The sequence below is a fragment of the Sorex fumeus genome, unplaced genomic scaffold, assembly GCF_029834395.1.
Source record: "Sorex fumeus unplaced genomic scaffold, SorFum_2.1 ptg000002l, whole genome shotgun sequence".
Classification (NCBI taxonomy): domain Eukaryota; kingdom Metazoa; phylum Chordata; class Mammalia; order Eulipotyphla; family Soricidae; genus Sorex; species Sorex fumeus.
Genome location: NW_026606059.1, coordinates 71,825,552 through 71,837,949, shown reverse-complemented (window position 1 = coordinate 71,837,949; position 12,398 = coordinate 71,825,552). Strand labels below are relative to the sequence as shown.

The 12,398-nt window shown below is 38.2% G+C and overlaps 1 protein-coding gene across 1 annotated transcript in view; it reads left to right on the top strand.

The window, feature by feature from the left end:
• The window catches only part of PKHD1L1 (PKHD1 like 1), a 189,257-nt gene that overhangs the window by 73,544 nt on the left and 103,315 nt on the right, over positions 1–12,398 (top strand). The window contains exons 33-41 of the mRNA XM_056110331.1: positions 290–432; positions 794–898; positions 1,597–1,785; positions 3,120–3,290; positions 4,211–4,437; positions 5,592–6,576; positions 7,278–7,526; positions 8,608–8,757; positions 10,522–10,696. Coding sequence (XP_055966306.1) covers positions 290–432; positions 794–898; positions 1,597–1,785; positions 3,120–3,290; positions 4,211–4,437; positions 5,592–6,576; positions 7,278–7,526; positions 8,608–8,757; positions 10,522–10,696 — 2,394 coding nt within the window. The remainder of the gene's footprint in view (positions 1–289; positions 433–793; positions 899–1,596; positions 1,786–3,119; positions 3,291–4,210; positions 4,438–5,591; positions 6,577–7,277; positions 7,527–8,607; positions 8,758–10,521; positions 10,697–12,398) is intronic.

The window sequence follows — 12,398 nt, the reverse complement described above, 5'->3', positions numbered from 1 at the left end:
TCCCTCTCACCACACATGGTCTCCAAAGCACTGCCAGGAGTGATCCCTGAGCACAGAGCTACGAGTAAGCTCTGAACACTACCAGATGTGGACCAAACACCCCTGTAGGAAAAGAGATGTCTAATTTGATATTATTAAGTAATAAATATTTATTTCAATAATTATTAAATGATAAAATTCTTATAATGAATAAATTATTAAATTAATCATACCATAATAAAACTTTAGCAACATGATCCTATTAAAACTTTATTGAAACATCTTTTACTCCTTTCTAATGTTTTTGCAGAGACAAGTTAAATGCTTCTGTACAGTATATTTTGGAAGTGACCAATGTGTTTCCAAAGAGAGGTTCTTTATATGGTGGAACTGAAATCACTATTATAGGTTCAGGATTCAGCACAATTCCAGCAGAAAACTCTGTGCTCTTAGGTAAATGTTTCATTCTTACAGGAAAACTGTCTCATTTTTCTCAACCAAAGGATATGCTGTAGGTGCTAATTTATTACACAATTCTTTTCTAGCCTTTATATTTCTATTAGTCTAAAGAGTTAAGTGTATTTGGTATAGAATTATTCCTATTCATGAGAAATTGAATACTTGCTTTTGATTTTAGGAAATATTAGGTTTTAAGGAGTTCTATGTTCTCAATACATGTAGTACTCAAACACAATTACTATCAGAGATGATCAGAATCTAGATAAACTGGAAGTTTTTCAGGATTGTAATTTTTAATGTCTGTGTTTTAACAAATGTCATTAAAAAGTCTGGTGTCTTCACTTTTTTCTTTTAGGATCCTTCCCTTGCAATGTGACATCATCATCTGAAAATGTCATTAAATGTATTCTCCGTTCAACAGGGAATGTATTCAGGATTACTAACAATGGGCAAGATCCAGGTATCACTGACATTTATCTGTCACAAATAAAGAAAGCATTTTATCCTGAAATTGATTTGATTATTTAACACTTGACATTATCCAGAGAATTATCCAGAATTATCCAGAAAATTATCCAGAAATATGTGTTACCATTTCTTTCTATAAATATGGCAGCAGTCTACTGTAACACATTCTCTTGACGTGGAGTGCCATGGATGGGTCAGGGTTATTAGGAAGTTTAGACTGTAAAATATATGAGTTCGTGCCCTGCCATTTGATTTTACTGTAGTACAAAATATGCCAAATTACTGTGTTTGAAACTGATGATGCGTTTCTAAGCAAATATTCCAGTTGAAACTATATGGATTTTTTATGCTTCTGCACCTGAGAAAATTCTAGGTTTTAAAGACTTGTGATAGCTTTAATATATCCCTCATGAGATTTTTTAAAGACTTGTCTTCATTTTTCACTTTGTTTCTTGGTCATTAGTTTTGGAATTATATGATTTATTTTGTTCTTTTAGTTTCTCATTCTGTTTTCCATGATTTCTGTTTATTTTTGTTATGCTTTTAAATCATGCACATTATTCCTTTACAGTGTTTATTTAAAGATTTATTTAGTAGTGGATGAAGAGAAAACAATATTTCTATAGGTAATGACTAAGATTATTCTTACAAATTTTCTTTTTTTAAATGTACCTCAATTCTTTCTCTCAGTCCATGGGTTAGGTTATGCCTGGTCACCTTCAGTGCTAAACATCTCTGTGGGAGATACAGTAATATGGCATTGGGAAGCACATCCATTTCTGAGGGGAATAGGATACAGAGTTTTCTCCGTTTCCAGTCCTGGGAGTGTAGTTTTTGATGGTAAAGGATTTACAAATGGAATAGAAAAATCTGCATCAGGTATGATTCTATGTTCTCAAGTTTTTTGCATTATGCTTTTTTTTTCTTGACAAAAGAGAAAGACTTTTTTGTTTATATTTAAAATATCTTTGTATAAATAGTATTGACAAATGTATAAATGGCTCCATTGACATTTTATTATGGTAAACGTATTGAAAATTTAATAAATATTATATAAGAATGTCAGCACAGTATTTTATACATGGAAGATGGGTTCTAGTGAGTTTTGTTGTAAAACTATCTGTATTTTGGGCAGAAGGGATAGTTCGGGGCTAATGCTTCTGCCTTTCATGAGGCTGTCCCAGGTTCAATCTCCAGCACTACATATGGTTCCTTGAGTCTGCCAGGGAGAGCAGAACCAGGAGTGACCCTGAGCATAACCAGGTGTGGCCCCAAACAAACAAACAAGCAAAAACATATATTATTTTGGATTAGTCAACCAATTGAAATTATGTGTAATGCAATCACTCTATGAAGAAAAATAAAAATGAGTTTTAATCATACTATTCTCATGGAAAATGATATAACTATGTTGATAGAATCAACTGTAAAATCAGTAGTTCTTCTAGGACAATTCTATATAAAAGTATGCCTTTCAAATGGCCAATATACCTCGTGGTTGGAAATTTTCACTCTTGAGAAAAACTATTGTTTACTTTTTTTCCATGCTGAACTTTTCTTAAAATCTGATAAATTGTATCATACATGATATGATCTATCTAAACAAAAACTAATGTGTGGCCAAGGTTTTTGAAATCTCTAGTATCTTGAATAATGTCTCATATATAATAGATGTAAATAAAGTTTTTTGAAGTAGAACAGATTTTATTTGGAGGTATTGTAGGGGAGAAGAGCAAGGTAGTGGGAATGAGTGGAGAGAATGAAAGAGTGTAACGCACTCAAGAGAGAACGCGGGCTCCTCCAAAAATGGAGAGAGCCCCTACACGCATCCTAGCATTAAACAGACAGAAAAGCATGAAAGTACGCATCTCAAGAGGGGAGATGCGGGCGACACATGTGCTCAGCCCACATGTGCTCGGCCACATGGGCACAAGCAGCACAGGAGCTCAGGCAGCATATGCGCTAAATAAATATTTTTGATGAACTTTTTAAAAAACTAACAAAAGATACTGCCTTCTCGGTATGTAAATTCATTATAAACGATCACTTTCATAACCAGTGAGTCATTTTCTTATACTTCCCCTTGAAATAGTACACTCACAAAAAATAGCAAACCTGTCTTCTGTGTGTGCCTTTGAGTGATCATTTCAGATTTCTTTTCAAAGGTGGATTAACTGCTTGCGTTTATGATGTGCACTTTTATTCCATGGCAGGCTCATTTTCTCACCAATTTACTTCACCTGGACTCCATTACTACAGCAGCGGGTATGTGGACGAGATGCGCTCTGTGTTCCTCCAAGGCGTCATTATGGTTTTACCAGCTCAAACCAGACAGGTTCCCCTGCATGTGTTTGTGGATAGCACTGAAGCTACTTTTGCTCAGGGTAAGAGGGCTCAAGACAGGAACAGTGTCATTCAGGGGACTGAGGGTCACCTTCCTGGAGTAGCCAGCAGAATTCTGGCTCTTTTTGCCTCTGCCTCTTACTGACCGTATGACCTTGAATCAGATGACACTGAGGCTGGAATTTATTCTATGAAGTAAGGATCCTCCTATTGGTGTCCTGCTGGTCTTCCAGAACCCTTGTGTGTATCCACTAAGATGTAATAGGAAAGCTTCCAGATATTGTGTATGACTGAAAATACATTGAAATGTGAGCTGATGGACTTGTTTAATTTTTCCCATGAGCTCCCAGTATTTTTTTGAAGGCAGGCAAGTCAAAAAATAAGTTTGGTATCAGGGATATGGTGCAGGGCTCCAGGCTTGTGCTCACGCTCACGGGGGACTGACTTGGTTTCACAGGAGCCTCTGGGTGTAGCACTGGAGACCCCATGGACAACTTGGGGGCTGACCCAGTCTTTAGTCCTCAGCTCCTCGGGTGCCAAGCAGCATCATACTCTTGGACCCTCTGAATGAACTGCACACACCATTGGTTGCTTAGGAGGTGCCTAAATTAATTATTTTTATATACCTGTATCGTCTTTGTCCAGGTCTTCTTTTAATTTCTTCGGTCACGCTTGTCATTTGAAAAACATAGTTTATGGACCCAAGAGATGGTACAGGGTTAAGGCACTCACTGTGTGTCCCACTGACCCTGGTTCAAATCTCCAGCCTTACCCGGTTTTCCAAGCACCACTAGGGCTCACTCTTGAACACAGAACCAGGGCTGTCCCCTAAATAACATGGGATGAGGCCCAGCATCCCCCATCCCAAAGTTTAACCACTGTATAAACTACCATCGTAACATTAATCCAGTTTTTTTTAAAATCATGATTGAAAGCAGTTCTTTTGTCATCTTGCTTAAAGGTGAACCTATGGATTTACACCCAGGAAACTCTGTAGGAAGCTGCATGGCAATGGAACCCCAGTGTGACCCAACTGATGTCAAGGTTCAGAATTCAGACAGACTTGTCTTTGAGCTCTCGAGTTGTTCTTCACCCTCTATAAGCAACATTACTCCAACTGTCGGAACGCTAAATGAACTGATAACAATTTCTGGTCATGGTTTCAGTAATCTCACATGTGCCAATAAGGTAAGAATATCAAGGTCTGTTTTTATTTCTATAATACACTTAAAAGAAGGTATTTTGTCCATAACCTCATAATTTAATTTCTAAGCACAAGCACATTATTACAATCTAGTCCACACACTGTACAAGTCTCCCTTTTAAAGTATACAGTAAAAGAGCTTTTTGTGTACTCAGAATTGTGACTCTGTAGCCATCGTCTATTTTAAAACCTTTTCATTACCCTGAAAAGGAATCCCACAATCCTTAACATCAGCACCATCCCCTCTCATCAAACCTTGGTAACTACCCCTGAGCTTTCTCTTCCTGTGGATTGAGTCTCTTGATTACTACTTATAAATTGAATTATATAGTGTATTGTCATTTATGACTGAATTTATTCACTAAGCATGTTTTCAGAGTTCATATGATTAGCTCATGTGTCAGTTCTTCCTTTTTATGGCTAAATTATAATCCATGGTGTGGCGAATCTTATTTATCTATTCATTGCTTTGTGTACATTTTTTTATTGTTTGACTATTTTAACAGTATAGCTGTAAGCATTCATGAACAATCATAACTTAATTTTGAGATAGTGTGGAAGATATTTCTTATTTAGCCCCCAAGTTAATTTTATAAATAAAATGTTTATGCTTGATTTCTTCCCCTCCTCTTTGTGTTGTGATACAATGACTAGGGTCACAGTGCATTTGGTTGTGCTATCAGGGATAGCAAATGGCAGGGACCCCAGGAACGATCAGCACATGAGTTAGGGTGAGATTAGAGCTCCCAATCTTTTGCCTGAAAGGTAGGCACTAAATTCCTATGTCATATTTTTGAAACTGTGATTGATTTTTAATTTAGTTATTGCCGGAGCGATAACACAGCAGTAGGGTGCTTGCTTTGCGCACAGCCAGCCCATGGATCCGGGTTCGATTCCTCTTCCTCCGCCCCTCTCGGAGGGCCTGGCAAGCTACCGAGAGTATCTCGCCCACACGGCAAAGCCTGGCAAGCTACCCATGACGTATTCAATGTGCCAAACACAGTAACAAGTCTCACAATGGAGACCTTACTGGGACCGCTCAAGCAAATCGATGAACAACGGGAGGACGGTGTTTTGACAGTTTGTTTGTTATTGCCAGAGTAATTCTTTGACCTGATTAAGTTCATTTTTCTTTCAGGTTACAGTTGGTAAATACCCTTGTATTGTAAAAGAAAGCAGTGCAGATTCCATTGTGTGTCATATTGACCCTCAAAATTCAATGGATGTTGGCATCAGAGAAATTGTCTCTGTAACAGTCTACAACCTGGGCACTGCTATAAGTACACCAACCAATGAATTTGATCGGCGATTTGTTCTTTTGCCAAACATTGACACGGTATTGCCAAATGCAGGATCAATTACAGGGATGACAAAAGTAACTATCAGAGGCTCTGGGTTCTCAGGGTCCTCTGAGGGTATAGAAGTCCTTATGGGTTATTTTCCATGCCAAGTTCTATCTGTGAATTATACGACCATTGAATGTGAGACAACTCCCGCTCCCCAACAACTGGTAAAAGTCACTCTTCTAGTACATGGGGTGCCTGCTGAGTGTCAGGGCAACTGCAGCTTTTCATATTTAGAGAGTATCACTGCTCTTGTCACAAGAATCTCCCCAGACTCTATCATGGGACCTGTAAACGTTCTTATCGAAGGAGAAGGCTTTGGCACCGTTTTGGAAGACATCACTGTTTTCATTGGCAACCAGCCATTCGGAGCAATGGAGGTCAATGAGAATAACATCACTGTCTCTGTGACACCCCTCCCAGCTGGGTTTCATGCTCTTCGTGTTGTGGTGGGCTCTACAGGCTTGGCCCTGGGAAACCTTACTGTCAGCAGCCCGGCCATAGCATCTGTCACACCTGCTTCTGGGAGCCTTGGTGGGGGAACCATTTTGGTCATCACAGGAAATGGTTTCACTCCAGGAAACACCATGGTGATTGTTGGGAATGACCCTTGTCAAATGATTTCTGTTAACTTGAGCGAAATCCACTGCCACAGTCCAGCAGGGGCGGCCGGAAATGTCAGTGTGAAGATCACTGTAAATGCAGTCGCTTACCCACCTCTGCCATTTACCTATGCCTTGGAGGACACTCCCTTTCTCAGAGAAATTGTCCCAAATAAAGGTACTCCAATACCTACCTTTTTATTATCTTCATATCATATTATCAGTGATACATATGAGTATAGTATTAGAGCAGTGTTGAAAAGTGATTTTCAAGATTGTTTTTAGATAAACTTTCTGACTTATCTTTAACATATGGAATTCAAATCCTGCGTAATCTTTTTTTTTTCAGAGAGATTTGTAAAAAAATCTGTTTTCTGATTTATTTCTGTACATTCATGGAATAAAATTATTTTTAGTCACAATTCCAACTTCAATTTTAGAACAACAATTCATATTAACATGACCAAAATTTCAATGAAAAATGAATGTTTATTTGCAGACTAAGACTTATCTGCAGACTAAGAATAAGACTAATACATTATGTCATTAATGCAGATGTGCAAAAATTTCATCTGAATGGGCCAGCTGTCTGTTAAAATTCATGGGTGGTTGATCTTACTAATTTTCAATTATTTTAGTATCTTAAAACCACTAATATTATGACCTATGGTATATATATATGTGTGTGTGGAGATAAATATGCATACTTAATATACAAAGGATTATAATAGATAGTAACCCAAATACTTACAGCATATATGAATATTTATGTTATGTTTTTAAATGTAGGATTGATTTTGGAAATAAATAGCCCTGCCTTAATGTCTGTGTGTTAGAATTTAGTTCTAACTAAATTTATATTGTATGCTTTTTTTAAAGGTCCACCAGGAACTGAGATTCAGATCGCTGGATCTAATTTTGGTTTAGATACCTTGGACATTTTGGTGCTGATAGATAGTGTTCCATGCACTGTAACGCAGCTCAATGATAGTGTGCTTCATTGTCTTGTTGGAGATCATTCTGGTGGAGTTTTTCCTGTTCGGATGCATCATAGGACAAAAGGCTCTGCTGTGTCAACAGTTACATATGAATACCCACTTACCATTCAAAATATTCACCCAAGACAAGGTAGTGATAAATAAACAATCATCTGGAAATACGTGATATTGTTTTAGCAAATACTTATTTAGAAAAGAAAAATCACTGCTAAAATTTGTAATTTCTGTAACATATTAAATATTTTTGGGGATGTGGGGGGTGTGGTTTAACTGGTAGAGCATATGCCTTGCATGTTTGAGGCCTTGGGATCAATTCCTGTCACTCAGTGGGTCCTAAACACAGACAGGTTGGTCCTTGTGATCCCCTAAATACCACTGGGGATAGCTCCCACAATAATAGCAACAACTAAAAAAAGTCATTTTGTTCATACATTAAATGGGAAAGCATGCAAGAGCATAAATTGTTTACAAATATTGCAATTAATTCCTGTATTTCTTTTTGTGCTATATTAATTTATTTAAAATTTCAAATTATTTAAAATTGTGGCCAGGATACATGTGGACAACTTTTGTTATCATGTTAAGGCATCATTACATACTAATTATATGTATGTAAACAAGTTTTTTTTCCTATTTAAAAATCATCTTAGCCTTAATGGGGGCCGAAGAGATGAGTCTAGGAGGTAAGGCACTTGCCTTACACTCGGTTGACCTGGGTTTGAACCCCAGCATTCCATATGGTTCCCTGAGTACTGCCAGGAGTGATCCCTGACATAGCCAGTATTGGAATCCCTGAGCATCATCAAAAATTAAAAGGGCTCAGAGAAATAGTGCAATGGGCAGGGCACTTGCCTTGCACACAGCCAACCTGGATTTGATACCTATCATCCCGTATGGTCCCTCAAGTACACCAGGAAGTTTGCTGAGTGCAGAGTCACGAGTTGTCCCTTAGCACTGCCATGTGTGGCCCCCAACCAAGCAAAAACATCAGTTTTACCTTAAGAAAATATAAGTACTACACATCAAATGAGCAGTGCTAATTATACATTTGTGTCTTAACTCTGAAATGCTCAGAGACATATTCTTAATAAAACTTTTATTATAAGAATCTTTGAATTGAATATAACTTCCACTTTAGATTTCTTTGTTTTAAATAGGATTTCTTTTAACTAGCTGTGTTCTCCTCTTTTCTTCTCACCTCCTTCATCTAGGAAGCTTTGGAGGTGGCCAGACCCTGACTCTGACAGGCAGTGGGTTCAATCCACAAAGTTCTGTCGTATCAGTATGTGACTCAGCGTGTGCAGTGGACAGACTTAAATCAGACAGCACAACATTAGTTTGTAAAATTCCACCTCATCATGGTAAGCCTCAGAACCAGAGAATGGTGGCACTGTAGCACTGCACTATCCTCCTGTTGTTCATTGGATTGCTCAAGCAGGCACCAGTAATGTCTCCATTGTGAGACTTGTTGTTACTGTTTTTGGCATATCAAATACATCATGGGTAGCTTGTCAAGCTTTGCTGTGCAGACAAGATACTATCGGTAGCTTGCCGGGCTCTTCGAGAGGGGCGGAGGAATCGAATCCGGGTTAGCCGTGTAGAAGGCTACCAGCTGCTCCAGCCCAGAGAATGGTAATGGTGAAATTTAAATCTTAACTTTATGAAGATCAGAGTCTGCCTTTCTGTTTCCAAATGTTTGTGTTCTTTGGAATCCCTAATATACTGTCCTGCCTCGAAGCTATTGCCTCAGAACTATTTTCTCTATGTTGATGTCTTTTACAGTTCCTAACCTGTATATTAGATTGAACCACAGATATTTGGTGTATCATGTAAACTGAAGCCTCTAAGTTTATTGGGCATGACTGATGGAAACTGTGTTCTCAGTTCCTTTGGAGCCTTAAATTTGTCATCTAACTTGGCAGTGAAAGCATTGTCTTGTATTTCAAGGCCTTGACTCCAATTGAGGGTGTCTTTGGGCAAGTTATTCAACTTAATGCCTCTGGTCGTCATCTGTAAAGCCACACTTACAATCACCTACCTAATAAGATTAATGTCAGAAGATATATATATATGCATATGTATATACATGTGTATGTATATATGTATACACTTAATATATACATACACACATATACATATATTGTGGGTAGAATTATATCAGAAAAATGATGCGATATTTGTTTTATTTATATTTTACCATTTGTTTTATTTATATTTTAGTAAATAATTGTGGCTGAGAGCATGACTCAGAGGAGCCCCCTAAATCATATTTTGTCACTGACTCTGTCTCCTAAGTCAAGTAACTTAATTCTTTGTGGATTTGTTTTTCTATTAAATGGACATTTATTAATTCTAACTCAGTGGGTTATTTGTGAAGTTTAAATTTCTGATATTTTCAGGACATAGACATTTTAATTAAAAGTTTGAGATGAACAAAGACAATATTCCAGATAAATAAAGATTGGTAGTCCAAGTAAATTTTTTAATAACATTAGCCACACTTTATGAGAATTTTCTAAACATTTTATTTATTTTTTTCTCTGACTTCAATTTAAGATTTTTATGGTTAGGTTTATAACATCAAAGTTGGTATCATTTGGGGGTGGGTATTTTTCAAGGTCACTGTGCTATCAAGCTTTATAAAGTTTTTTTTTAAGTTGTTTGTCTAAACACCAGTACAGTTTGCTACTTCTTTTTAGGGTTTTGTGTGGGATTTGTGTCATTATTTCTGTCTCCTACCTTGCTTTTAGCTTATACAAGGTGCATTTGTTCATCATTTTGCCTACTGTGAGCATTTCCTCTTCTTTTCTGCTCTAATTTCTAATGCTGCACCCTTTAGGACTAGAAGACCAAGCAGGCAGGTTTGTGGAATTTCCTCTTTAAATGATTTCAAGGAAGACCTTCAGAGTTACTTTTTGTTTGTTTATTTGTTTTTTGCTTTCTCTGTGGATAATGCACATGACCATGATGTGTGCCATTTCTGGCTATTGAGATCTGAGGTATTTGACATCAGGCCTGTAGATGATGGGAAAGGGATTCAGTCACAGGGGACATGCTATTGAAAGTGGGTGGTGGGGGGTTGGGGTGTGGAGGATTAAGTCCTGCTTATTTGGGTCCTCTTCTAGGTGAGGAACCGGAGCAGGCCTGTGAAGTGACTGTGGCCAATGGGAAACATCTGTCCCCGTCTCCTGACCCATTTACGTATTCCACATCCCTGACACCACTCATCAGTGCAGTATCTCCCATGAGAGGCACTACAGCTGGGGGGACCAGGCTGACAGTGGAAGGAACCGGCTTCAGGTACTGTCGATTTGCAGACTCAAATCTTTACACCTGATTTCTTGTACACCCAGACCGTGCTTGTATATAATCATGAAATATGTGCCAGAAAACCAGAAGTTACCGTTGAGGCAAGGTGTGTAACCATACTTAGGTTTAACATCTTTGAGGACTTAACATCACAGCAGACATTACCTTTCTCTGCCAGTGAAACTTCCTGCCATTCCTTGGTATATATTTTCTATTCTATTTTATGATAAAGAGATTGAAATTAGAGAGTTTCAGTAATTTGTTCCAAAGCCTAGAAACACAACATTCATACATAAATTTGCCTTCTTGTTAAGCTTTCCTTCACATCTCCTATGCTACCATGATTTCCTGTAGTGGATTACTAAAACATCTCTGCTGTAACTGATCAGATTCCCTTGTCCTAAATATGTTCACTATTTGGTTCTAATAATTATTTGTTAGCGGATTTCATGAGGCTAAATCTGACTTCAAAACCCCCAATCAGTTAAATCATAGAAGGCAGTTTTTTTTAAAAATTTTTTTTGTATGGCCATTAACAGTGCATGGCTTCCTTCCTCTTTCATAAATACAGATTTTTTTATTTAATCATTTTTTTTATTAGTGAAACACCATGAGGTACATTTATAGACTTATAAATTTTTGTGCTTGGGTTTCAGTTATACAATGATCAAGTACCCATCCCTCCACCAGTGCTCATCCTCCCCCACCACGGGTCCTAGCATCCCTCCCACCCCCCATCCCCCCCACCGTCCCACCCTGCTGCTGTGGCAGGGCATTCCCCCTTGTTCTCTCTCTCTTCTTTTGGGTACTGTGTTTTGCCAGAGAGGCATTGAGTGGCAATCATGTTTGGTCTATAGACTACTTTTAGCATGTCTCTCCCACCCTGGGAGGGTCTTCACAACACCCTTTATTTGGTGCTCTCTTCTCTATCTGAGCTTCCTTTTCACCTAGCACATGTGGCTGGCCTTCAAGTCATGGAGCAAAATTCCTGGTACTAATCTGAGCCATTCCTGGGTGTTAGTCTCCCGTTTTGTTGCTTTATGTTCCCCAGATGAATGCAATCTTTCTGTGTCTATCCCACTCTTTCTGATTATTTCGCTTAACATGATACTTTCATGTAGTACCACTTGTATGTAAATTTCATAACTTCATCTTTTCTAACAGCTACATAGTACTCCATTGTGTAAATATATCAAAGTTTCTTTAACCAGTCATCTGTTCTCTGGCACTCAGGTTTTTTCCAGATTCTGGCTATTGTAAAGAGTGCTGCAATGAACAAACAATTGCAGATGTCACTTCGACTATACCTTTTTGCCTCTCTGGGATATATTCCCAGGAGTGCTATAGCTGGGTCAAATGGGAGATCAAATTCTAATTTTTTGAGAATCGTCCATACTGTTTTCCAAAAGGGTTGGACCAGCCGGCATTCCCACCAGCAGTGAAGGAGGGTCCCTTTCTCGCCACATCCGCACCAGCACCTGTTGCTTTTGTTCTTGTGGATGTGGGCCAGTCTCTGTGGTGTGAAATGATATCTCATTGTTGTTTTGATCTGCATCTCTCTGATGATTAGTGATGTAGAGCATTTTCTCATGTGCCTTTTTGCCATTCGGATTTCTTCTTTGCGAAAGTTATAAAAGGCAGTTTTAATTTCCATCTATTTGAGGCAACTACTTCAAGCCTAGGTTATCTTGTG